Here is a 26,612-nt window from a genome sequence, read left to right as displayed (position 1 = left end):
ATACTGGCAAATGTCAGAACTGGAGGTGGAATCTAATTCTGATTTCCAGACCCACATTCTTTCTATAATAATTCCCCACTGCCTCTCTAGGAAATGAGGTAACAATTATTTGAAGACATGGTTAAAGGTCACTTTTAGGTTCTCTCTCATTCTAGGTGTCCCACAGGTGAATCTGTCAATGTCTGGTATCTCCTCCCTCCTCTAAAGTACTCACCCTTTTATTTTTTTCTAAGTTAATAAAACCAAACCAGAAAGCTAGGATTTACTCCCATATTTCACCGGTCACCAAATCCTGTTGATTTTGCCTACTTAATGTGATTCACATCTCTAATTTTTTTTTTCCATTATCACTACCTTTACTCAACTCTTCACTCTTGCTTAGACTGCTCCAACAGCTTCCTAAGATCTTGGAGGTTTTACCTCACTCCAATCTATCTCCTGCCAGTCATCACTCTAAAATATACATCTGATCCTGGTTTAAAAAAAATTTTTTTTTTAAGATTTTACTTATTTATTTGGGAAAGTGAGCAAGAGAGAGCAAGTGAACATGGGTGGGGTGGGGGGAGCAGAGAGGGAGAAGCGGACTGCCTGCTGAGCAGGAAGTCTAATCCAGGGCTCCATCCCAGGGCCCTGGGATCATGACCTGAGCAGAAGGCTGATGCATAACCGACTAAGCCACTCAGATACCCTTTAAACTTCTTTAAATGACTGGTCTTTCAAGATAAAATCCAAATTCATTTGCAGCACTTACAAAAATTAACAGTGTGGTCTTGGCTTCATCTTCTATCACTTTCTCTCCCTTGCCCTTGTTCATGATGCCTAGGATGTGCCACGCAGTCAGCCCTTACTAACTCTTCCAGCTCCATCTTGTCATTCCTCTACTTGGACCCAATCCCCCAGGCAGCAGTGCTCCAAACAAGTTGCTTCCTCTCTTTCTTTATGCCTGTGTACACTTCATTTCTTTTGCCTGGAATGCCTATCTCCTGGCGAACTCCTCTTCCTTTGAGAGTCATTATAAGGGGAATGCTCCAAGAAACCATCCCTGTCTTTTCCATCATAAATAAACAGCCCAGGCAGGCATTCACATAAGACTGTGTGCTGACCTCTATCAACCCTTGGCCCATCCCATGTGACTGTGCCTACTTGTCTCCCCCAACATAACTGTGAACTCCTTGAGGGCAGGGACTCTAACATTTCCTTACCTCTAAGACCTAGCAGGTTGGTATTACCGTTACTATTTTCCAAATGGAAACAAACTAATTCACAGGACAAGAAACAGCCAAAATTTTGCAGATCAAGCCACAGATTATAGTGCAGGCTTTAAGAACACTAAAGAAACCAAACCACTAAACTAGTCAAAGTATTGGGACGCCTGGGTGGCACAGAGGTTTAGCGCCTGCCTTCAGCCCAGGGTGTGATCCTGGGGTCCCGGGATTGAGTCCCACATCGGGCTCCCTGCAGAGAACCTGCTTCTCCCTCTGCCTGTGTCTCTGCCTCTCTCTCTCTCATGAATAAATAAAATTAAAAAAAAAAAAACTAGTAAAAGTATGCAAAATATGAAACTGAAGGAGATTTATGTATATTTTGAGGATAGGAAACAGGAATGGGATTGTTTCCTCATTTACATTGTTTCTTATAAGCAAAAAATGATCCATCCTTTATTAACATAAGCACAACTTTTTTTTTAAGATTTTATTTATTTATTCATGAGAGACACACAGAGAGGCAGAGAGAGAGGCAGAGACACAAGGCAGAGGGAGAAGCAGGCTCCATGCAGGGAGCCTGATGTGGGACTCGATCCCGAGTCCTCAGGATCATCAGGCCCTGGGCTGATGGCGGCGCTAAACCGCTGAGCCATCCAGGCTGCCCAACATAAGCACAATTTAAAACCGTTTACTTATGCTCCCTTGATTCACCAAGTCACTGGTCACATCTGCAACTATCTTATTACTAATTACCAGTACAGTTAATTGCAGTTAAATGCTAACAAATTCAGTTTGCTTTAGGTGTTAAACTGTTCTTCCAATGGACATCTAGTTCTGTAATTTCTAACTACTTAATTAAATTATATTACATAATTATAAAGACATATAACATAATACACTTTAAGCTCTATTTTCTTCTATTTAATCCAAAATACAAAGGATAGGATATGGAAAGCACATTCCAAAACTTCCAAAATAGTCTGTGTTGCCTGTTTTACAGTGGGTAAGCCACTAGGTAATGTTTTGGGTTAAAGAGACAACTTGCTTCCACTTTTATGCTAACGTAAAAGTGACTATCTGTTGGGATACTGTAAACCTTTACAAAGCACACTAGTTACACCAAGGAACATTTATTTACTAATTTAATGTGCTACTGGTATAGCATTTTGCAAAACTAATCTACATTAAAAAAATGACCATTTAAGGACCCAAAACTATTACTATAGGCAGTTTCTAAATATACAATAGGTATTATACCTATGTTTGAAAATCAGAACATATTTCCCTTAAAGATTTCATTAACACCTATTAGTTACCCAAACTTGGACCCCAAAGCTTTTAAAATCCATACAGAGACTTAGTTATGAGATTCTCAAAAAAAAAAAAAAAGAGATTCTCTTGCTCTTCATGTAACCACTAAGTATTGATACCAAGCATTTATTCAGTCCCTGAGTACTGATACCAAGCATTTAAAAATGAAGGATATCACATTTATTTCAATCTATCCATTTCCTCAGTTTCAAGCAGTATGTGGCGAGCAACTCAGGACAGCAAAAGATCTATGAAAAAAAGTCTTCAAAATTCTCCAAACTGCAGCAAAGAGAAAGACTGAATAGCATGGAATACCCTTGTTGTATTCGCTATATTAAACAGTCTAAACAGCCTTAGCCACTACACACAAGAACATGGGAACAAGTGTCTAGAATCTGACACTTAGCACACCATACCCACCGCTCTTCCCACACCCAAGATTCAAGTCATAGGTGGTAGCTCCTGTGTATGGCACAGAAGACTCAGCAAAGAATGCTTGGGAAGTGGAAGGACAGGGAATCTGACAAGGAGAAGAACAGGTATAGGGGATAGATACAGAGGCCCAAAGTGAGCCTCTCTGGGATCCCTCCTGCATGCCTAAGGGCTGCCAGGAGGATGGCAGTGAAAGACTTCACCTTTCTCGTCTCCCCGCTGCTCATCAGTCCTGATACTGTGTGCCCCTAGAGAGGTGTGGGAAAAACAACACACACACTGCCTACCTGGCCACCAGGTCAAAACCAGTTACTAAGTGTATGCAAAGGTATAAACATGCCAGAGGTCGGCTGTAAATGTACTTATCTATATAACCTATAAATCAGAAACAGGAAAAAATAGTAAGAGCGAAGTTTCCCTATAATTAGGATTTCATAATTTATAATCCTTGGTAAATAATCACAAACTGTGTTTTGTGTATTTCTTCTAAAAATATAAAAACTGACAAGGTGTAAGAGTAACAACTACCTTCAAAATTAATGATTCTGCTCTTAAAGTGTCAATATTTCAACACGCTAGTATCATCAGAACATTGTGAGCTCAGCCTGCATATTAGAAAATACAAGAGATGGTTTCTGTGGCACTAATTAAAAAAAAAAAAGTAGACACTTAAGACTTGAAGCGAATGTGGAAAAATATACTTTTAACATAAAGCATTTGCCAGTTACCTGTATGTTTCCGAAGATGCTCTTTAAAATGTCCAAAGTGGTCAAACTGTTTCTCACAGTATTGACATATATGAATTTTTTTCCCAGTTCTTTGCTTCTTACTGACTCCACCTTCTTCAAGGTGGTAACAGTTGAGGTGCTGTTTCCATGCGCTCTCCCGAAGATACCTTTTATTGCATATTTCACACTTGAAACTCTCAGTGGAGTGTGATTTCATGTGTTCCTTAAAATGGTAAAACAATTTAAATGAACGGTTACATTTCTCACAATGGAACAAGTCCTTCACATGTGACAGCTGAAGTTCCACAATTTCAATACCTTCTACCTGTTTGCTTGTGGGGTCAGATGCACAACCATCTTCTTCTTTAATCTGCCCTTTTCTATCACCTTGACGGTATTTGCTGGTAATATCTGCCAACAGTGCCAGGGCGGAATCATCAGAGGAACCTGTGCTCTGAATGTACTTTATGGACTGCTTGGCAGAAGCCACTTCCTCCAACGTTTCAATGCCTTCATCTTCCACTTCAATTGTGCCTTCGGCAATCTCCACCTCAATTTCAACAGGTTCTGATTCTGCAGATGGCAATGACTCAGTGATAACATTTGAAGTTTCTGCAATCTTTCTTTTTTTTGCCTCACTTTTTCCTGTGGTATTTTCCTCTAGTGGAGCTGAGTTTTCTTTGTTCCTGAAAACATAATAGATGGACTTAAAACTCTATAAGGTCAGTGAAAATCCTAGCAGGCTTTTGGAAAGAAACTGATAAGCTCATAGTAAAATTTATATGAAAAGGCGAAAAATAAGATTGGAAGTCTTATACTATAACCTAATTTCAAGACTAAACTGAAAAACTACAGTAAATTATCCATATTGGTGAGAGACATGAAGATTAATGAACAAAGTAAAGTCCAAAATTAGACCCACTTATTCAATTGACTTTTGAAAAAAGGTTCCAAGATAATTTAATGAAAGAAAGAATCTCTTAACAGTACTGCTGGAATAACTGGTCTTTATATGGAGAAAATAAACCTCAACTACTACTCTTGAATCATACACAGAAGAATTATTTCAAAATGGACCACACAGAGCACCTGGATGGCACAGTGGTTGAGCATCTGCCTTTGGCTCAGGTCATGATCCCGGGATCCTGGGAATGAATCTACAATCAGGCTTTCCACACAGAACCTGCTTCTCCCTCTGCCTATGTCTCTGCCTCTCTGTGTCTCTCATGAATAAATAAAATCTTTAAAACAAACAAACAAAAAAAAAAATGGACCACAGACTTTCGATAAAAACTAAACTATTAAGCTTTGAGAAAAAAAGAAAATCTTTATAAAATTGGGTTACGGATAAGATTTCTTAAACAGCACACAAGAAGCAGAAAACTTAATAGCAAAAATTGATAAAATGGATTTCATCAAAATTAAAAATGTTTGCCCTTTGAAATAGTTAACAAAAAGGCAAGCCACAAACAAAACAACAGAACAAAACGGCAAGCCACAGATCAGGACAAAACATGTGCACACGTGTATCTGCCAAAGGTCTGTACAGACAGTATAAAAAGAATTCTCACAATCCAATATACTCAATAGGAGAAGACAACTATTGGGAGACAATTATCCATGAGTCTCATGTTTCTGCACATCTTCTCAACTGACAGCTTTTCTTCTGGACTCTCTTCAAGGCTGTATGCGGTAGAGCCAGCAATCTGGAAAGACAGAGAGTGTGGCTCCCTCTGGAGCAGAGGGCAGCTTTGCTTACTATCCATATAATAACGTCCCCCTCTGGGTAACGGTTGGGCAGATTTGCTTGTAGCCCATTACCTAAGATGTGGGCGTCTTAAGCTGGAGATTCTTCAGCTGTGATGTAAACCAAATAGATGCACAGCATTCATCTGGGCCATTCTGTCACCCCTTTGGGGGAGAAGGGAAAACTGGAACAAATACAAACTCATGCTGTTTACTATGCAAAAAGTAAAACCTTTCTGACTTAACAGTCTCATGTCTTCTATCAGAATCCATGAAACTGCAGGATAACTTGTTGGCTTGCAAACAGCAAACAATAAAATCTCATGTCACAGTTCTTACCAGGTTTTGGCAACAAGGGCAGGATGCCAAAAAAGATAAGGTTTTCTGAAAGACAAAAGATGAGGCCTCATACAGCAAACAATGGGATGTGAGGAAGTCCACTAGAGCTGGCAGCAGATATGTTGACCAAATTTGTATGGTTAACTGGGCAATGCGTGGTCTTCCATTTAATTGCCTACTATACGAGTTAAATTGTGTCCCTCAAAGATATGTTGAAGTTCTGACCCCTGATACCTGTGAATGTAACCTTATTTGGAAATCAGTCTTTGCAATCAGTCTTTGCAACTTGTAATCAAGTTAAGATGCGGTCAGCAGAGTGGGCCCTACTCTAACACAACCTGTCCTTATAAAGAGAGGTTCATTTGGGCAGACACACACACACACACACACCACACACACACAGAAGAGAAAAAACACAGTAATGTGAATGAAGATGAAGGTAAAAATTGGCGTCACACTGCCACAAGCCAAGGAACACTAGGGGCTGGCAGAAGCTAGAAGAGACAAAGTAGGCCCCTCCCCTGGAGGCTTCTGAAGGAGCATGGGCCCAGACAACACTGTGGTTTAGTATTTCTAGCCTCCAGAACCCTGAGACAACAAATTTCTGTTGGACCCAGTCTGTGGTATTTTGTTGAGGCAGCCTCAGAAAACTGAAACACCTACTAGTGAGGAAAAACTGGGAAGTTGCAGGATGAGTACTGGGCAGTAAGTTCAAGGACAGCTGCTGGAATGGTTCTCTAGTGTTGCAAGCTCTCCCAGGGCTGCAGGAGGACCTCCCTGTCAACCTGGTGGTCAGCCTTAAGTCTACCCCTTCAAAACAACTAAGATTCATGGGTGGGGGCAGGGGTGGAGACAGAAGGTTCTGCCCCATGACAGACAAGTTACCTAAACCAAGGGTGACACGGACAGGAGAGAAATCTTCAACTGTTACTAACAGAAATGAGTCATTAGAACTTTGGCTAGTCCACGTGAAAGATGAGGGGGCAACATGATACTTGTCAAGAATAGCAACTGGGGACACCTGGGTGGCTCAGTGGTTGAGCATGATCCTGGGGTCCTGCGGTTGAGTCCCACATCCCCCGCAGGGAGCCTGCTTCTTCATCTATTTCTTGGTGTCTCTCATGAATAAATAAAAAATAATAAATAAATAAATAAATAAATAAATAAATAAATAAATAGGCAACACCTGGGCCATCACAGGGCTCAGCCTCTCCCGCAGTGAGTGTGTCATGTCCACCTTAGATGCATTTGGAGAGCACTGTAAAACGTCTCAGGGTTTTTGTTTTGTTTTTTGTTTTTCTGCAATGTGTCCTGGCTGCCATAAGGGTGCTATGATGCTCCTGGGGAGATTTCTCTGAGACAAACTCCTGTGATGAGGCACTGACTAGTAAGTCTTCCTGCCAATTGAGTTTACACTGTTGATGAAGACGAGTCACTGCGGAATGAGAAAAGAATCCAAAACAATATAAATTGTTATGGTCAGGCCTCCTGAAAATCCACCTAACTTTTATGTTAAACCAGGTGAAAACATAAGAGTTGTTATTGTGAAAACAGAGCAGCAAATGTCCAAGATTAAGGTACACTCTTTTTAAAAAGTCACCAGAGTATGCAAGTCATCTGAGTCAGCCAAAAGACATATAAATCTTATGGCCCCAGGGTCCCTAGCTGGCTTAGTGGGTTAAGCATCTGACTCTTGATTTCCACTTAGGTCTCAGGATACTGAGACTAAGCCCGTGTTGGGCTCTGCGCTCAGTGGGGAGTCTGCTTGAGATTCTCTTGCTCTCTCCTTGCTTGCTTATGAGCCTTCTCTAATAATAAATCTTTTTTTTTCTAATAATAAATCTTTAAAAAAAAATCTTATGGCCCTAAATGAAAATATGTACAAGGCAGTTGAATCAAGGGGTCTTCAAAACCAATATAGATAGTGTCAGTAATGATGACCTTGCTGGCTGATAGGGGGCTTTTATGGGCTGAAAACACTTGAGATTTGTTTAGTCAAGCCACATGCAACTCTCATCTGCTTGAAATCAAAAGTAAATATGCCTTGCTCATTGGCATGGAGTCACTCTCTCCCTCCAGTCTCTCTTCCTCTTCTACCTTCCCACTGCCCCCGTATCTTTAGAGGAAGATAATTAGGGGTGAAGCCAAGGTCTCCCTGTTCCCAAGGGTATAGTGAAGACACCATGTACCCATCCAAGGATGCTGAGGAAACTCAGAAACAGGAGAGACCCAAACTTTCATGGCTCTGTTAGATTCAGGTGTCCAATTCATCATCCTACCAAGGGGAGAGGAGGCATTTACATCCTACTGATGGGATTCGGGCAAGGTTCACAGCAGGAAAGGGAGGATGTCTTAACCCTGTGCATGGCGCGGAGTCTACATATTGTTCTTGCTTTGACATCTGAATGTAGCTTTGCGCAGTGGCAGTATCGTAGCCAATGAGGTTTATCCGAGGCGCGATTATTGCTAATTGACATCTGAATGTACAGCAGGAATTAGTATGGCATTTACACTGCCCTCTTCTGTAAGGACAAGGGATGGATTGTCCCAAATGGAAAGAGCCATAGGTAGAGAAGAACTACTGGAAGAAACAAACCCCTTGACAGATGCCACCAGCAGCTGATCAGGGTTTAGCACAAGTGTCTTGTGAAGACTAAAGTTTACACTATATTGATGTTCTGTTGACCGGCATGCTAGAAGTCTGTCTAAAAGGCCCTGACTGCAATGTTAGGACATCCCCACCAGTAGGTGTTGATAATAAACCCTCAACAAACTTCAGGGGCCTGCTCATCAAGTTAAGGTTCTTGGGACTAAGCAGGTGGATTCACACACTCAATCCCTTCAGCAGCAGTAAAAGAAAAACTGTTTCTTTACCTTTTTCCTCTCCCTACCAAAAATGAGGATCGGCAGGCTATTGAACTTTTTTGGGTACTGGATAATAGCATGTACCTCACTTAGCCATTCTACTTTTTTGTACCAGCTAATTTGTACATCAGCGTTTTTTTATTTTTGTTTTTTTAATTCATGAGAGACTCAAAGAGAAAGGCAGAGACACAGGCAGAGGCAGAAGCAGGCTCTCTCCAGCTAGCCTGATGTGGGACTTGACCCCAGGACCCTGGGATCACGACCTGAGCTGAAGGCAGATGCTCAACCACCGAGCCAATCAAGCAACCCACATCAGTATATTTTAAGTGGGGCTCCAACCAAAAGGTTACACTGGAAGTTGCTCATCAAGCTATGGCACATACTCAATTTTGGTGACCCTACAACTCTTAATGGCCCTTTTGAACTAGAAGTCTTTGAGACTGATGCTGTTGCACATTAGAACTTCTGCAAAGGTAGTCAGGCTCCATCAACAAGGTATACCTTGGGTTCTGTAACTTGTCAATTTCCTGACACATCTACAAGGCACACTCCTTTGAAAAGAAAGGAATAATTCGCAGTTGGGCTCCTGTTGAAACTGATACCTGATCCATTGAGGCTTTGAGGCTCTTTAGCTTGATACCGCCATTTGGCAGGATGTCAACTTCATGACCAGCAAGGTAAAACCTGACCACCAAGTCTCACTTATCAAAAAGAAATAAGACACTCAAGGGGTGCCTGGGTGGCTCAGTCAGTTGAGTGTCTGACTCCTGGGTTTCAGCTCAGGTCATGATCTCAGGGTCGTGGGAACGAGCCCCATGTCGGGCTCTATGCTCAGGGGAAAATCTGCTTGAGATTCTCTCTCCCTCTCCCTCTGCCCCTTCCCCCACTCACTCTCTCTCAAATAGATAAACCTTAAAAAAAGAAAAGAATAAGACATTCAAAGAGCTGATGACCTCTTGGCTTTACATGAAAAAAATGGTAGCTCCCCCACTCTGTTGCCCAAAGAAAGCCACTAGATCAATGGGGTCTTTGACTCACTGATGGTCTGGCTAAAACTCAAGACTGATGGTGTTCCCTGGGTTGCTGAAAATGCTCAGCTTTAGCACCACTACAAAAAAACAAAAGTGGATGTGGTGGTCACTGTGCTCAGAGGGCAGAACTCAAAAGCTTTCTTCACAACTCTGAACACCATTCTCCACAATGAACCATGTTATAATTTATTGACTCTGGGCTGCTGCCAATGACCTAGCTGTTTGGAAGAGCTGGAAATCTTGACATATTAAAGACATCTATTCTCAGAACCACAACTGTGGAAATACAGCAGTTGCTGATCAAACTATCTGGACCACTGATTCAGATGCCCATGGTAAGGGCCTGTTCTCTAACAATACTAACCAGAATGAAGCTGCTGATCGAGCCTGCACTGCATTGCCTAGACTTCCATCACTGACCCCCTGGATCCAATATTATTCTCAACATGGTGACATATCCAACATCACAGACTGAGCATAAAATAAAGGATCCTATGCTTCTGATGCAGAAGTCACTACTGGATCCCAGTGACACCCACCAAAAACTGGCCTGTTTGTCTCACGACGGAGGCTACATCATGCAAAGCACTGTCTCTGACAAGTGACTACACTGGACATTTTGCCCCATCCCAGGGCTATCAGTACTGCCTCACCACTGCTAACACTTTAATATTATACTGCTGCTGTTCCAGACTGACCTGCTAGTTCTGGTCACACCACTGTGCCCTCGAGACTAATTTATGTCATCTATTAGCTTTCTGGATCATCTGCAGTCTGATAATTCTGTGCCTAAAGCTACTCAATAATTGGCTGACAGTCAAGGTACTGATGAACCCTTCAAGCTCCCTACCACCCACAGATTAAGATAATATAGAGCACTGCAGAAGCTTCCTTGAACACTGACTCACGAAAATTTCTGACTCTACTTTCCTTATCTCCTTTTTGTCCAAAAAATCTGAGGAAGGCAGTTCAGTCATTCAATTCAGCTATCCCCAGAAAAGGATCATCTCTTCTCAGCTGCTTCCTGGATAATGATCAAGACAAAATGGGTGGGAAATTATAGAAACCTAATTGAAAATTTTGAATTCTGCCCTAACCATTCTCAGGCACAATTCTTTTCTTTCCCCTGCAATGGCAACCCTGGTACAGTCTGGTTGATGTCTCTTCCAAGTGACAGCCCAGTCAAAAGTGGGCTTAGCAGATTCAAACTTAATTCTAGTTCAGTCATCTGGATTCTCTTGTTGAATAGACATCACCTTAGATCCTAAAAATAATGATCATTTGGCTGAATATACCGCTTGCCAGGTACACTTAAGAGTGGTTGGCCCTTGTGGCTGCCTGAATGGCTCAGTTGGTTGAGTGTCCAACTCTTGGTTTTGGCTCAGTTCATGGTCTCAGGATCCTAAGATCCAGCACAGAGTCTGCTTGTCCCTCCCTCTCCCCCTCTGTACCTTCCCCAGCTCGTGCTCGCCCTCTCTCAAATAAATCTTAAAAACAAGCAAAAACAACAACAACAAAAAAGAGTGGCCCTTGTGAGTCATAGTGGGAGATACAATGGGTCTCTAGGTTTTATAAAAATGCCTATGTGTCCCTGACCATTCTGGATGAAAGGTCTGGGTAAGAGAAGGGGATGATTGGAAAAGAGGTAAAGTGATAGCTACTAGAATGGGACACAATAATTCTATGCAGTGGAAGGGAGAACAACTCTGATACCCGAGAAGAGAAAAATCTTAGGTTCCAGGAGGTATGGGGGAGGAAGGGATTAATGGTCTTTGTCCTTTAGAACCGCCCCTATAGCCTTCCTCAGTAGGAAAATGCTCTGATGTAGCTCTCAACTGTCCCAAGCTGGATCTGTCCTCCCCTGCCCAATGACTCAGACCATGATCTGATGATCTTTTCCTTAACTATACTGAGAAGTCTTCTGGAAACAGCAGGGGATGGCCAAGCTCTTGCATATTCCATATTTGCCCCACTACCATTCCCAAAGTTCATGAGCTGAATAGATAATTACCACTCAACTGGCATTCAGGTGCACATGACAAACAGAATGGACTGAACTGACTGCTCTCAGGAATCTCTCCAAAAAACAAAGAGTAAGTTGAATCAGGGAAAGGCGGAAGCTACATTTAAGGCTCATGCCTCTGGGGATCCCTGGGTGGCGCAGCGGTTTGGCGCCTGCCTTTGGCCCGGGGCGCGATCCTGGAGACCCGGGATCGAATCCCATGTCGGGCTCCCGGTGTATGGAGCCTGCTTCTCCCTCTGCCTGTGTCTCTGCCTCTCTCTCTCTCTGTGTGTGACTATCATAAATAAATAAATAAAAAAAAATTAAAAAAAAAAAGGCTCATGCCTCTGACTGATGAAGGTCCTACTCTGGGACACAATCATAAACAACACTTTCTTTCCAACCCACTTTTATGCCAAGACTATACTTCTTAGGTGAGAACCAGGTACTAACTTCCTTCCCTTCCAAAAGTATGATGACTTGCACTTCAGTAGATCAGTTCAGTTCTCAAATGACTGGAGTGATCTCTCTAAAACAAGGCAATTTTTGGGTACCTGGGGAGTTTCCTGAAGGAATAACTGACTTGTTATTTATGTGTGCTATATCGGAAGTTTTCCCTATAATGGGAACCATCCAAATTAAAAAGGTGACACAAAACCTGTGCCTGACTTAAGCCTATGTGATCAATGATACCACTTGGGGTCCTGGAAGGCATTCATGTCAGTATTATATCACTGGTCAGGGTTATTATGGACAGACTTGCCCTAGACTTCCTCCCAGTGGACCAACACAGAGACTGTGCAAGTGCTAAAAGATCTTGCTATACTTGGATTAATGCTTAGGGCTAACTGGAAAAGTCAACATAGAAACTAAAGATAAAAGCTACCTGGCTGGGACGCCTGGGTGACTTAGTGGTTGAGCATCTGCCTTCAGCTCAGGGGGTGATCTCAGAGTCCTGGGATCAAGTCCCACCTTGGGCTCCCTGCATGGAGCCTGCTTCTCCCTCTGCCTCTCATGAATAAATAAGTAAAATTAAAAAAAAAAAAAAAAAAAAAAAGCTACCTGGCTTTCTAGGGACTTATTCAGTTGGTTGAGTCCAGGACCTTAGAGAAGTGGATGGATGGTTAGGCCTAGCACTGCAGGGTAGCCACATCCTGCTGCTTCAAGTTCTGCTAATAGCTACCTTATTAAATCCAGTGTGAAAAAAACGGAATGGGTTAAGACCTGTCCCTACTGATCAGATTAATTAATCAGAGTGGCTACAGAGTAGTACACTCATGGAAGAATTCACCTGAAGCTAAAATAATATAGAAACAAGGATACTGTTGGAAGATAACTCTCCACGGATACCTCATGTTTCTGCAGGTCTTGTAAACAAAGACACTGACAGCCTTTTGCTCTGGATCTTTTCACGGTTGTTTGTATAAGCAAATAGCCTTAGAAGAGAATGCTTGTCTTCTTGAGGGGAGGACAGGTTCATTTACTGGCCCTTATAATAAAGATAATGGCACCTCTGGGCAGGTGTGCTTACAGCTCATTATCAAAAAGTTGCGTTTCCTGAAGCCAGGTGTTCTTCAAATGTGATGCCAACTACTTTGAGTATAGTACACATCTAGGCAACTGTGCAACCCTTATGGGACCTGGGTGGGGGCTAAGAGGGGCAAGAATAATTGATATGCAACACGGATTTCATGCTGCTCCTTTATGCTATGAGAGAAATGAAGTCCTTTTCTCTCCAACTCAGGAGTTTCATGTCTTCTGCCAGCATCCAAAAACTGGCAGGCCAACTTATAGCTTGCAAATAGGATAAAATTTCAGACCCTTCACAGTTCTTGACAATAACCCAATTTAAAAATGAGCAAAAGATCTGAATAGACACCTTGCCAAAGAAGATAAACACACAGCAAAAAAGCGCATGAAATACGGCTCATCATTAGTTGAATGGGAAATGCAAATTAAAACCATTACAAACCTACCAACCCAGCTAAAATGAAAAAAGGCTGATCATACCAACGATTAGTAAGGCTGTGGTGGAGCAATGAGAACTTTCATATACTGCAAGTTGGAATGTAAAATAGCACAATTTGGAAAACAGTTTAGCAGTTTCTTAAAAAAAAATTAAATGCACCTATTATTCAACCCAGCTACTCCACTCCTAGGTATTTACTGAGAAATGAAAGCATAGCCACTTTATTTGTAATAGGTAAAAACAACCTAAATGGCCATCATCAACAGGTGGTACAGCCATACAATGGACTACTACTTGGTAATAAAAGTGAACAAAATAGTAATACAACAACATCGACAAACCTCTAAAACATAACGCTAAGCAAAAAAAAGTCAAACACAAAAACTACACTTAGGAATCCATTTATATGACATTCTAAATAAAATACAACTACAGTAATAAAGACCAAATCAGTGGATAACTGAGGCTGGGGATCAGGGTTGACAAGAGTCATGAGAAAACTTAGAATGATGGAAATGTTCCCATGTCTTGATTATGGTAGTGATTATACCACTGTATGTAACTGCCAAAATTCAAACTCCGTATTAATTGAATGAATTGTTTTACATATAAATTACACCTCAACAGGCTGAAGAGGAAAAATTGTAAGGCAACTGCTGCTTCCTAATAAACATCAGGAACTTTCTCCTTTACAGCTTCAAATAATGCAATTCCGGCAAAGCAAAATAAGGTCCTCATGATTTCTTCAGTGTCACTCAAAAAGTTGACCCTATATTCCAAAGATACTTGCATACTGCAAATGTGAGAGGAGCACCTAACTCACCTCTCTGGAAAACATTATATAATAATCTTCGCAATACAGAGTTGCCTTAACCAGTCAATTTAACCACAAGTAAATTTTTATTCCAGAATTGATTATAAACAGCCAACACATAACGCTGTTGTCTTCCTGTTTTAAGAACTCTTCAGAGTGGCGCCAGGTGGCTCAGTCAGTTAAGCATCTGCCTTCTGCTTGGATTATGATCTCAGTGTCCTGGGATCAAGCCCTGTATCCTTCCCTGCTCAGCAGGGAGTCTGCTTGTCCCTCTCCCCTCTATCCCACACCCCTGCTCCTGCTCGCATTCTCTGCCTCTCTCTCTCAAGTAAAATCTTAAAACAAAAACAAAAAACAAAACCCTTCAGAGGATACTGTATGCCTAACTGGTTCAACAAACAATTCAACATGTCATTGCATTTATACTGAAAAGCACGCACTTATGGTTGTAATTACTGTAAGGATCCTATATAATGATAAATCTTAAAGATTCTAAATAAATAGGCTTGGGTAAACAGCTGTGCCCAGTTGTTCTTACCTTCATTTCCCAATGACTACACACATGAACTCAATTCCTAACCCTTCCAAATCCAACCTAGGCTATTGTCAGAATATGTTCCATTGTTCTGCTGCCAAGGACTTTCCCTATAGTGAGATACTACTCACTACTATAACCAGCAAGGGGACTACATAGAACATTTTTCCAGAAGGTTCTCATCCGGGATTTAACCACAAATCTGCCTTATCCATATTATGTTTCCTTTACTTCCATTTTGAAAAGGTATGACATCATCAGATATATGTATGTCCTCAACATATCTCGATTTTGCTACCTATATCTCAGCTCTCAATACAGGAGAATAGTGATCTGGTTTTAATAAGCATGCACCCATCCATCCAATTACAAATGTATACCAGGCACCTACTATGTGCCAGGCACTAGGCATTAGAGCATACATACACATGAAGTTCTTGGCTTAATTCTGAACTCAGCAAACTAATTAAAAGCTCATTAAGAGAATTGGTACTTCTGGATGATTATAGTTCAATTACTTTTTAGAATTATTCTAAATTATATCTTTTGACTGAACCATACCATTGAGTTGGACTAAATTATTTTGCCTCGTTTGTAATTGATTCTACCAAACTACACGTTAGTGTTATGCCAATAACCTATACCAAGGGTCATAAGAAACAGAGCCAAGAAACAATAATTTAAGACACCAGTTCACATTTAGAGTACTATATGCCAGACACCACGCCAAGCACTTTAGATGCATTAATTCACTTAGCCCTCACATATAATCTTATGTAGAAAGTACCATTATCCCCATCTGATGCATGAGGAAACCAAGCTGCTGACAGGTTGAGTAACTTCATAAAGGCCACAGGGTGGTAGAGCTAGGATATTACCTAGGCAGCCTGACTCCAGAGCTCTTCTCAGTCACAGTATTATGGCGCCACCATTCATTATGTAAGATGTTGGAAGTCTTTACTCATTATATCATTTACTGTTTTCTTAATGCTTTTTATGAGAAATTTTGTGTCTTAATTCCAGGAATGGCTGCTAAGCAACTAATTTGTTCTCATACCCACGAATAATGTAACTGAGGATTTTTCTTTCCTTTGTCTTTGCTTCAGAATTCAGAGCTAGACTTAGCCCTCTAGCAAGTATACAGACTTAAATGGCATGCATATTGACTACCATATTTCTAACTTCACTGATTATCACCCTCATCTGGTCTATTTATCTTCGTCCATTTCCTTGCTTATTTTAAAACACTACTAGGTTAATCTTGGTGAGCCAAACCCTTTTGAGAGTAAGGCTTGGTGTAACTAATAATTCAAATCCAACAGAACAGTTTATACCAACCCAGGCAACTCCTTAAATGCTGCCTAGTCCTCCTTATTTTATTATTATTTTATTAGATGCTACTTTAGTTAACCTTAGCAGTTTTCACATAAGGACAAAAAAATAAAGTGTGAGAGAAAGAGTAATCAGTACCCAGAATTTTATAGATCCTTATTTATTCTTAATTTTAAAATGTCAGTTCTTTATGGGATGACACATAATAAATTCTTGACTAACAGGGTGTACACGACTGAATATAACTGTGCATCACTCAGAAAGTAATTACCTGACTTCAAGGGCTTTGATAGCTTCTAGCATTTGTAGAAACTCTGCTGCTTTCCATACATCATTGGCTTCTTCCTCTCCTTGAATCATTAATTTTGCCGTATATGTGAACTCAATTAAATGACGGAAGGCCATTTTACTAACACCTGTAAAAAAAAAGATGTGCATTAGCATGTATGCATGTTGATCAAATCTTCTAATGTTAGTAAGAAAAAAAACACCTCAATGTTCGAAACCTGATTAAAATCTGAATTTTGAAAAATTATTTCCTGGTGGAATTCTCATTAACACTACAGTAAGACTGTAGCCAAGTTCCAGCAGTAACTACTAACTACTTTAGGATTTTTTCCAAAGATTTCTTAAGGCTCTTATGACAATAAAACCTACCACTCAAATATATGAATTGGCTATTTCATGTCAGACAAGGTACTTTCCTACCAGAGATCTCTGTATCAACTCAGCTTCAAATCTTTGAGGGCCTTCCACAGCTCAGCAAATAAAGCTCCATACCACTCTGCCTTTATCTTAAGGCACTTCCAAATTTTAAACTGTTTATCAATCCCATACTATATAATGATCTTCTAATAAACTGTTCACTTCTAAAAGCTTCCTTGCCTTCATTAACATTTACCCTTCTTCCTGCTTAGTCACTTTATCTCTGAACAAATACTAGCACCTTGAAGGCCCAATTCTACTGCCATATATTTAATGAAACTTTTAATACCTCTGCCCCGTTGAACTCTGTATCTACTCTGACAATAACAACTCATGGACAACTCTTGACTCTAAGCTACTTGAGGGAAATTAAGTAGCTTACACTCACCTCACAGTACCAAACACAATGCTCCCTAAAATGCAGACATACAAAGTAGGAATGAATAAGAGCTAAAGTCACTTTCAAAATGACTTTCAGGGCAGCCCAGATGGCTCAGCGGTCTAGTGCCGCCTTCGGCCCAGGGCCTGATCCTGGGAGTCCTAGGATCGAGTCTCACATCAGGCTCCCTCTGCCTTTGTCTCTGCCTCTCTCTCTCTGTGTCTCTCATGAAGAAATAAATAAAATCTTTAAAAACAAAAACAGAAACAAAAAAAACACCAAAATGACTTTCAAAAGCTTCCACGATTCCAACTTTTCTTTACAAGCTTTATGTTTAAATTTTGGCCCAAAAGGATACTCTACTCCTTCGTGCTCTTCAATGCTATGTATTACTGCTTCAGTTTGCTAATGTAAGCCTACAAAAATCTACTGAAACAAAGAGGAAACTACTTTTATTTATTCATTTATTTATAAAAAGTTTTCAAGTAATCTCTACAACCCAGCTTGGGGTTTCAATCTACAACTTCGAGATCCAGAGTCACATGCTCCACCAACTGAGCCAGCCAGGTACCCCAAGAGAAAAACTACTTAGAAAAAAAAAAAGATTTATTTATTCATGAGAGACCGAGAGAGAGGCAGAGACACAGGCAGAGGGAGAAGCAGGCTCCATGCAGGGAGCCTGATGTGGGACTCGATCCCGGGACTCTGGGGTCATGCCCTGAGCCAAAGGCAGAGACACTCAACTGCTGAGCCACCCAGCGTCCCGAGAAAACTACTTTTAACAGAATTTGTACACTATGAAACATCCAAGTCCAAAGTGCACTCAATATACACAACTGCAAATACAAAAATACTTTTAAGCTTTTCCTATGTACTTTATACACCTGAAAAAACAAACTAAAAACAACTAGATTCTTTGAAGGTTACTTTTATTTGAATCTCCTAAATCTTGTTTCTCTTGGTCGTCTTCCGACCATGTTATTCTTTATGAGAGTAACCCAAGGTATAGATAACTACATTTTTTTAAAGGAATTTTGACCAAATGTTTAAAAGTACAACAAAAGTCCTTTCTAAAAACAATGTGTAAATTTTTCTTGAAGTGGAATATTTTGATTCTTAATCAAAGATACACATGTAATACTTACTACAAATTTCAGGCACGACTCTAAACACCTCACAAGTATTAAATCACTTAATCCTTATAACAGTCCTGTGGAGAACTTTATTATCTCCACTTTACATATAGGAAAACTGAGGCACTGAGATATTAATAACTGTGACTTTGGCAAATTACTTAAGTGATAAAATGAGAATCAATCCCAGACAGCCCGGCTCCTAAAGGCCAAGATAAAGATTTTTAAATAAGATAATGGCAGGAAACATTCCTTCTTCAAAGAGTTTGAATACCCATGACTTCATTCACTATTGGCCCACAATCTCTTCATAATTCCAAAGTCTCCCAAATCACTTAAGACCAGAAGTTTTCCCTAAATTTGGCAGCAAAATTTGATCTGAACTGACAGGAGGCTATTTAGTCTTTATCCCACTTACAGTAAATACTAATATTCTGCTCTTCCAACATATTTGGCTACAGGGTCAACCCAGACCCCACTGGGTGTATAATACACAGACAGTATTATCTTTAGAAAATTTGTAATTTCAAGAAACATCTGGTCTCCAAGGATCTGCATAAGGAATTGTGGACTTAGTTCCCAATCTTGGCTAATTAGAATCACTGTAGATTTAATAAAAACATGGGTCTCTGATCTCCAGAATCAAAACTGGGATAGGGAACTTTTTTTTTTAATTTTTTTTAATTTTTATTTATTTATGATAGTCACAGAGGGAGAGAGAGGCGCAGAGACATAGGCAGAGGGAGAAGCAGGCTCCATGCACCGGGAGCCCGATGTGGGATTCGATCCTGGGTCTCCAGGATCGCGCCCTGGGCCAAAGGCAGGCACCAAACCACTGCGCCACCCAGGGATCCCGGGAACTTTTTTTTTAATAAGCATCTTAGGTGCTTCTTAAGTCGACAATCCAGCACCAGTCCTAGGAATAAATCACTGACCTAATTAGCTAACACAAACCAAACTGATAACACCTGGCCAGGTAACATGGTGACAGATGCTGCTCAATTGCAAAAACACTATCCTCCATCAGAACTAGTCTGGTAACTTTCAAATCTCAGCCCACTTTCTCATTAATCTCTTGGTCCTTTCATTTTTTTTTTTTAAGATTTTATTTATTTATTCATGAGAGACACACACACACAGAGGCAGACACAGGCAGAGGAGAAGCAGGCTGCATGCAGGGAGCCTGACATGGGACTCGATCCCCGGGACCCCAGGATCACACCATGGGCTCAAGGCAGGGGCCAAACTGCTGAGCCACCCAGGCGTCCCATCTTGCTCCTTTCCTAACAGAAATGTATAGGAGAACACGATTTTTCTGAGACTCTAAGGAAACTGTTAATATAAACACCTTAACTTGAATCTTCTTTTTCACTTAAGAAGCAGCAAAAGAAGCCAGCATTCTAGATATATAGTGAGGTCATTATTCATATTTTATAGATGGGATTCCAATCCTAGTTAAGATGAAGAAAGCACATTCCACCACTCCACACTCCATGTTGTCCACCACGTAAAAATTCTAGGCAGAATACATAAAGCAAATATATAAGGACTCAAAGATAAACAGAAGCAAGCAGGCTGGGGAGAGAAATCAAAACTCAAAGAACAGCAGTGAATTTCCTGATTTTTTTCCCCCTACATATCCCACCTTAGACTTGAAGACAGCCCATATCCCCCAACTGTGTAGCAGGAACAGTCAAATAATCTGTAGAAGAAACTTTCTAGCTAGAGAACCAGGAAAGGCAATGGAGAGTATTGGGCAGGGGTGAGATTCTTGGTTTTTAATTCCTCTCAGTGCTGCCTCAAGGCAAGCCCCAGTTCTGATGCTGCACACCTGTGACTGATGGCCATCAAGCAGGCACTAATTCATAAAGTTTTTCTGACAGAGAACTAGGAAACAGACTATTGATCTGAGAAGCATGGAGAGAATTATTTTTTTCTCTCACCACTTTGTCTAGGAAATGGATCCCATTGTGGGAAACATATGACAGACAGTACAAGGAAGCTAAAACCCCAGTTTTCTAGCCAGAAGATCAGGAAAAGTTGCTCCTAGGAGCTAAAGTGCAGTAGTCAGAGGAGGGAACTAAGAGAAAGGTCCTCTGTGAATGAAGTCTTGCTGTTGCCTCCATGCTACACATGTAGAACTGACCTCAGACAGCACAGCAACGGATTTGAGTACTACGCTATGATGCGGACTACCACCCAGGTCGGCATACCTGGGACTTGAACACCACAACCAAACTTTTGAAAACTAAACTGGAATTGCATCCAGTCCACATAAGACAGTCGGAACCTAAAGCAGGATGACTGCCTGCTAGAAACAAAAATCAAAATCAGAACAACAACAAATCCAGAGGATAGGACACTCTAACAGTGTCATGATATTCAAAATGTCCAAGACATAATACAAAATTACTTGGGATCCCTGGGTGGCGCAGCGGTTTGGCGCCTGCCTTTGGCCCAGGGCGCAATCCTGGAGACCCGGGATCGAATCCCACATCGGGCTGCTGGTGCATGGAGCCTGCTTCTCCCTCTGCCTATGTCTCTGCCTCTCTCTCTCTCTCTGCGACTATCATAAATAAATAAAAATTAAAAAAAATTACTTGACATATCTTACAGATTTAGAAAAGAAAAAAAAAGGGGAAGCCAACACATCCAAGATTATACAACTGACAACAGTGAAGAAAATTCAGGTTTTTGAATTATATGCCTAGGGTTTTCTCTATAGCCACGTAACCCAGAGAGGTTGTACAGTGATCTCAAAGTTAAGGGCTTAAGAAAACACTGAGCCAAACTGATTTTTGAAACCTGAATCTGGTAACAAAACCAGAAAATGTTCTTACATTTTCTTCTCTTTTTTTCTTTTTTTTTTTTAATTTTTATTTCTTTATGATAGTCACAGAGAGAGAGAGAGAGAGAGAGAGAGAGAGAGGCAGAGACATAGGCAGAGGGAGAAGCAGGCTCCATGCACCGGGAGCCCGACGTGGGATTCGATCCCAGGTCTCCAGGATCGCGCCCTGGGCCAAAGGCAGGCGCCAAACCGCTGCGCCACCCATTTTATTTTCTAATTTGTCTATATTGAGTACTGAAGACTTGTATGTGCTATACTATAACAGAGATTAACAGGTCAGAGCTACTAAAAGATACAAGAGACAATCTCAAGGTGATTAGTCTATAAAAGAAAAGATCCTACTTCTCCAGGTATTCTCCTTGCTCCAAAAGCAATGCATATTCTAGCTTGGGCCACTTATTTTTTGGCTTTTTAAGATTCTGCTTAAGAAACAGAAATCAGGGACACCTGAGTGGCTCAGCGGTTGAGCATCTGCCTTCAGCTCAGGGCATGATCCCAGAATCAGGGATGGAGTCCCACATTGGGCTCCCTGAGAGGAGCCCGCTTCTCTCTCTGCCTCTCTCTCTCTCTCTCTGTCTCTCATGAATAAATAAAATATTTAAAAAAAAAAAAAAAGGAAGAAACAGAAATCAATTCCTTTTTGAAATCTTTCCTAAGGTAGACTAAACCACCATTCCACCATGAAAGTCACTGTAACACTTTTTTTTGCGTTTTTTTTTTTTGTGTGTGTATGTGTGTGTTTCTAATATCTACTGCTTATCTGTGATTAAATTTGCAAATTCTTTAAGGGCTGTCTTATTCATCAATTCTTCACGTCCGGGTCTAGCACAGTGCATAACATATAACACGTTTTCAATTTGACAAATAGCCCCAACTTATTAAGTTTAACAATGTACCAAATACTGTGCTCAGCACTCTGCACATGTTATTTCAATTAATCATTACAAGCCTATGAAGTAATGAGTCTTCAGATGAAGAGGCAAATACGCAACCGAATTAAAAGTAACCTGCTTGGCGTCACACAGTACCTCAGGTAAATAAATGGATGAAGTCTTGCCCTGTAATAGAAACCAATACCGCACAGGCACAGCTATATTCTCACTTCAGTAAGCTTCGTGGATTTCCATTATGCCTATGGCTCTGTCCACCACAGATAATGAAAAGATTATCTATGGATATATTGGCCAGCATGCTAGATAAATTGGAGTGTACCCCCAAAAAGAATATGCTTAACTTTTTACATTTTATTCCCCAGAGCATCAAATTTCCCCAAGGGAATAGTGTTTCTAGGCAACTCATTTATAACAAAGACTATATACACTGTGAAAAAGATACAAAACCAAGACTCAAGAATACTGAGAGAGCTAAAATTCTGTATTCACATAGGCAAGGTTTTTTCTTTCCTACAGTTTTGGATGACAGGGAAGGGTAGGTAACATGACAGTATAAGAAAAAAACATAGTAATTAACAGCAAAAAGTGAATCCCTTGCTAGCTGGACAACAATGAGCAAACAACCATTTAGAGCCTGTTCCCTGAGGTAAAAATATGAAATAATACCACTTACTTCAAAGGATTGCTGTAAATCTTAGAAAAGGCACAAAAACTACACAGCACTATTGCTGGCACTTGGGGAGCCACTATTATAAAAGTCAAGCAAGTACAAGAATCACTTTCTACTTTAAGGTAGTATCTATTAAATGATTCCTTCTATCCCAAACTCTATATCCACTAGAGCTTCTGAATGCTATTTCAGTTCATCTTTCCTATTTCCTAGCCTTTTCCATATTATGGCAGCTCACTTCATTCTGTGCATGTCATATGTACCTCTGCTAGTAAAGAACTCTCTACTGTAACCTGAAGCATCCCCATCAGTCTGAAACATAAGCCCACTGAACAAAGATGGGAATTTACTTTTAACACGTTTCCAAAAGAGTGACCACTCATTTTAGAAGTGGAAAAGACTCCTTTAAGAGACCAACATCTACCATCCAATGTAGATGGTAGATCGTTTTACCAAGCACTTTACTGAAAGTAAGAATTCTCAAGTGTCAAAAGGACAATTTACCCAATCACCTAATAGAAACTATTTGAGATGGCTATTTCCTATATGCTAAATTAACTAATGCTTCTTCATCAATTATAACATCTGCTAAGTATTATACTTAAAACAGACATTTACCTTCTATCTCCACCAAAGGTTCCTGAGTAAACTCCTGAAAGAATTTGTAGAAGAACTTACTGCAAGCAGCCAAAACAGCCTTGTGGGCCTTAAAATGGTGTCCTAGATCAAAAAAAAAAAAAAAAAAAAAAAAAAAAGGTATCACATACAAAAGACCAATAAAGTAGTAAATTTATATAAAGTAAACCTTTCTCCACATTATAACCATAAGACTATATAAATCACCGAACTAAAATCAGAATAATCTTAGTAGCTATCTTGTTAAATTTCAATCTTAATTAGACATGAAGCCAAATCATTATCTCAAAGATCTTTTATTAAGTTAGTTTTATAAAAGTCAGTTCACAAAACTAATAGAGGTAAGGAACTTCTTCAAGATATATCCTATTCATTTAAAACTGCTAAATATAAACACAACCCAAAATGTTATACATCTTTTGGAAAGAGAGAAGAAAAAGCCATAGAATAAGCATAAAGCTTGACGTATTTGCTATGGAAAACATGTTAACATGCCTACTATTTGGAAGCAGCAGACCTACAATACAGCAGATCAGTAATAAAGGATACCTTGCCTCAAGAAGCCTATTTTTTTTTTGAAGATTTTATTTATTCATGAGAGACACACAGAGAGAGAAAGAGAGGCAGAGACACAGGCAGAGGGAGAAGCAGGCTCCATGTACGGAGCCCCACGTGGGACTCAATCCCAGGACTCCAGGATCACGCCCACGCCCTGGGCGGAAGGCGGCGCTAAACCTCTTGAGCCACCCGGGCTGCCCTCGAGAAGCCTATTTTCACTAAACAGAAAAGATACCCAAACTGCGTTTGCCTCCTGAATAACGAACGACAACTCCTAATACTGGTAAAGACCCCATTGGATTTGGAGCCTTCCCAAAGAGGGTACCAGTGCTGCAAAGGAATCTCTCACACTCTCCCTCCGAGACCATCTGGGAAACGAGAAAAAGAATCCACATTTCCCACATGATTGCTGTAAAAGGCTCCTCAAAGCAGCTGATGAACCAAACATTTAGAGAGATCTTCCCTCTCTCCAACGCTATTATCTTGCTCTCAAGTGTGCAACAGGAAAACTTCAAAAAGGCTGCAAAAAGTTAAGATGCGATGGTTACGTTGAAAGCATGACTGGCCAACTAGCCTTGTGCAACACGGTCCGAGTGGACACTGACAAGTTCCCCACCCCACCCCACCCCCGGGTCCCAGCGCACACTCGACAGGCACAAGCCATGGAAGGTGGGTAGAAAAAGCGGGTGGGGGAAGGGGAGATAAGAGCGGAAGCCACAAATTCGATGCTCTGCCCACCACCGTACCCACCGTCGACAATCAGGGTGATGTCAGTAAACCGATCCTGCTCCCGCTGTTCATTCAATCGGTCCAGGATCATTTTATGATGTTCCGGGAACTCCTGAAGGCATTCCATCGTCTCTTCGGCCTCCATGGCCGTCGGGTTGCTCTACAAAAGAGGAGCATGATAATGTACACCCATGAGCTCGGGCTGAGGTACAAAACCCCTTAAGCATAAAATAACAACAACAACAACAACAACAAAAAAAAAAAACCCAAAACCCCAGCTACGTGAAAAGAAGGGGGGAGGGGGAGGCAAGAGGAGAGGAAGGCGAGGGAAGAAAGAAGGGCGAGCCGGGTGGCCGCCGCGCGTTGGGGGCCGGAGCCGCGGCCGCGGGACTCCGAGCCTGACCTAATTGGAGTCGGGAGACGCGAGCTGAAGCGGGGTGGGCAGAGCGCCGGAGGCTCCGGGCGCCGGGGCGCGCAGGTCCGGCAGCGGAAGGGACCCGACAGTCGTGGCGGCCCCCCAACGGCCCGCCAAGCCCTTCTGCCCGGCCCTGGCTCCCGCCGCCCCGGGACCCGGTCCGGCCCGCGGCCCACAACGACTCCCGGGTCGCCTCTCCCTCCCCCGCCCTCCCCCTTCTCCCCCGCCCCGACCGGGCCGGCACTCACTCAGGGAAGGAGGAGCGGCCCGGGCCTGCGCGTCACTTACGTCGACGTGCTGCGTCACCGCGCTGGGCTCCGGCTGACGCGGACGCCGACCAAACGCCGACCGCTGAGGGAACGGGCCACGCCCCGGCCGGTGGGGGCGGAGTCGGCCCGGAGGATCGAAGCTCGGCGAGCGCCAGGCCGCGACCGCCGAAACGAGGAAGTCCGGCGGCGGTGGGGCTGGGCCAGCCGCGGGCCAGGCCGAGCCGGGGCGGGGATCCTAAATCGCCGCCCTTCCGCCGCCCCCCCCCGGAGCTCCAGGCGCGCGCGCGCCGCCGCCGCCGCCGCCCCCGACCTCGGGAGAGTGAGCTCGCCGCGCGCTCCCAGGGCGCTTTTATCCGCGGCGCCCGCCGCCCCGCCCCCTTCCCTCCCGAGCCCCGGGCCGGCCCGCCTCACCCAGCTCCTGGTCCTCGCCCGCCGCGGTCGGGCCCTCGCGGGGCGAGGCCCGGCCCACGCAACGCCCCCCCCGCTGCCCAGCGCCTCGCCCTCCATCTCCCCGCGAGCGCCCGGACGCGGCCTCCGCTGGGTCCCCCGGCGCACGTGCGCTCGCCCCGCGCCCCGGGCAGTCGCGTCGCGGCGGCGGCGGCCCCGGGCGCGAGCACGTCCCGGCCCCGGGGACCTTCCTCCCGGCGCTCGGCGGGCAGCACGTGCTCGCGGGGCTCGCGACCTGGCTCCGCTCCTCGACGGTCCTGGACGAGCGCGGCGCTCTTGCTGCCGCTCCGCTCTCCCAACCCCGCGCTGGAGGAGGCCGGGGACTTCCTGCGGCTTCCTTGGTCGCTTGGCTGGGTCATTCACCCGTTCACCTGGGGGGGGGGTGCTTTTGGAAGATCACGAGTGGAGATTTACTTTTTTTTCTCACCAGAAAATAGAGTGGGGGTCAGGGAAAGACCCAAAATAGCAGGCTGTGTGCAAGGGTGAGTGGCATCATTGATCTCAGGCATTTCTAGGGCGCCAGCGCTGGGGTGCGCACTGGTGAGCAGGGCGAATGTGTTTTCTGCCTTCCTAAACTTAGTCTGGTAGGTATTTTTGGACAGTTAATTACCTGGGTGCATT

At 42.6% G+C, this 26,612-nt stretch overlaps 1 protein-coding gene and 1 pseudogene across 7 annotated transcripts in view; one reads left to right on the top strand and one right to left on the bottom strand.

The window, feature by feature from the left end:
• The window catches only part of ZNF131 (zinc finger protein 131), a 31,451-nt gene extending 5,627 nt beyond the window's left edge, over positions 1-25,824 (bottom strand). The window contains exons 1-6 of one of the 7 annotated variants that reach the window (XM_055325470.1): positions 25,264-25,463; positions 24,882-25,020; positions 23,556-23,657; positions 16,581-16,725; positions 4,002-4,362; positions 3,677-3,899 (exon numbers count right to left, since the gene is read on the bottom strand). In XM_055325470.1, the coding sequence (XP_055181445.1) occupies positions 3,677-3,899; positions 4,002-4,362; positions 16,581-16,725; positions 23,556-23,657; positions 24,882-25,005 (955 nt within the window). In that variant the 5' untranslated portion in view covers positions 25,006-25,020; positions 25,264-25,463. Of the gene's footprint in view, positions 1-3,676; positions 4,363-16,580; positions 16,726-23,555; positions 23,658-24,881; positions 25,464-25,523 lie in introns of those variants that run through there. The other 6 variants (XM_055325469.1, XM_055325466.1, XM_055325465.1 and 3 more) reach the window with 6 other exon arrangements.
• Positions 8,171-8,249, top strand: LOC129510046 (U4 spliceosomal RNA; annotated as a pseudogene).
• Positions 25,825-26,612: the final 788 nt, after the last annotated feature.

This window comes from Nyctereutes procyonoides, unplaced genomic scaffold (genome assembly GCF_905146905.1).
Source record: "Nyctereutes procyonoides isolate TBG_1078 unplaced genomic scaffold, NYPRO_anot_genome, whole genome shotgun sequence".
Taxonomy (NCBI): Eukaryota; Metazoa; Chordata; class Mammalia; order Carnivora; family Canidae; genus Nyctereutes; species Nyctereutes procyonoides.
This window is presented reverse-complemented; position numbering and strand designations above follow the sequence as displayed.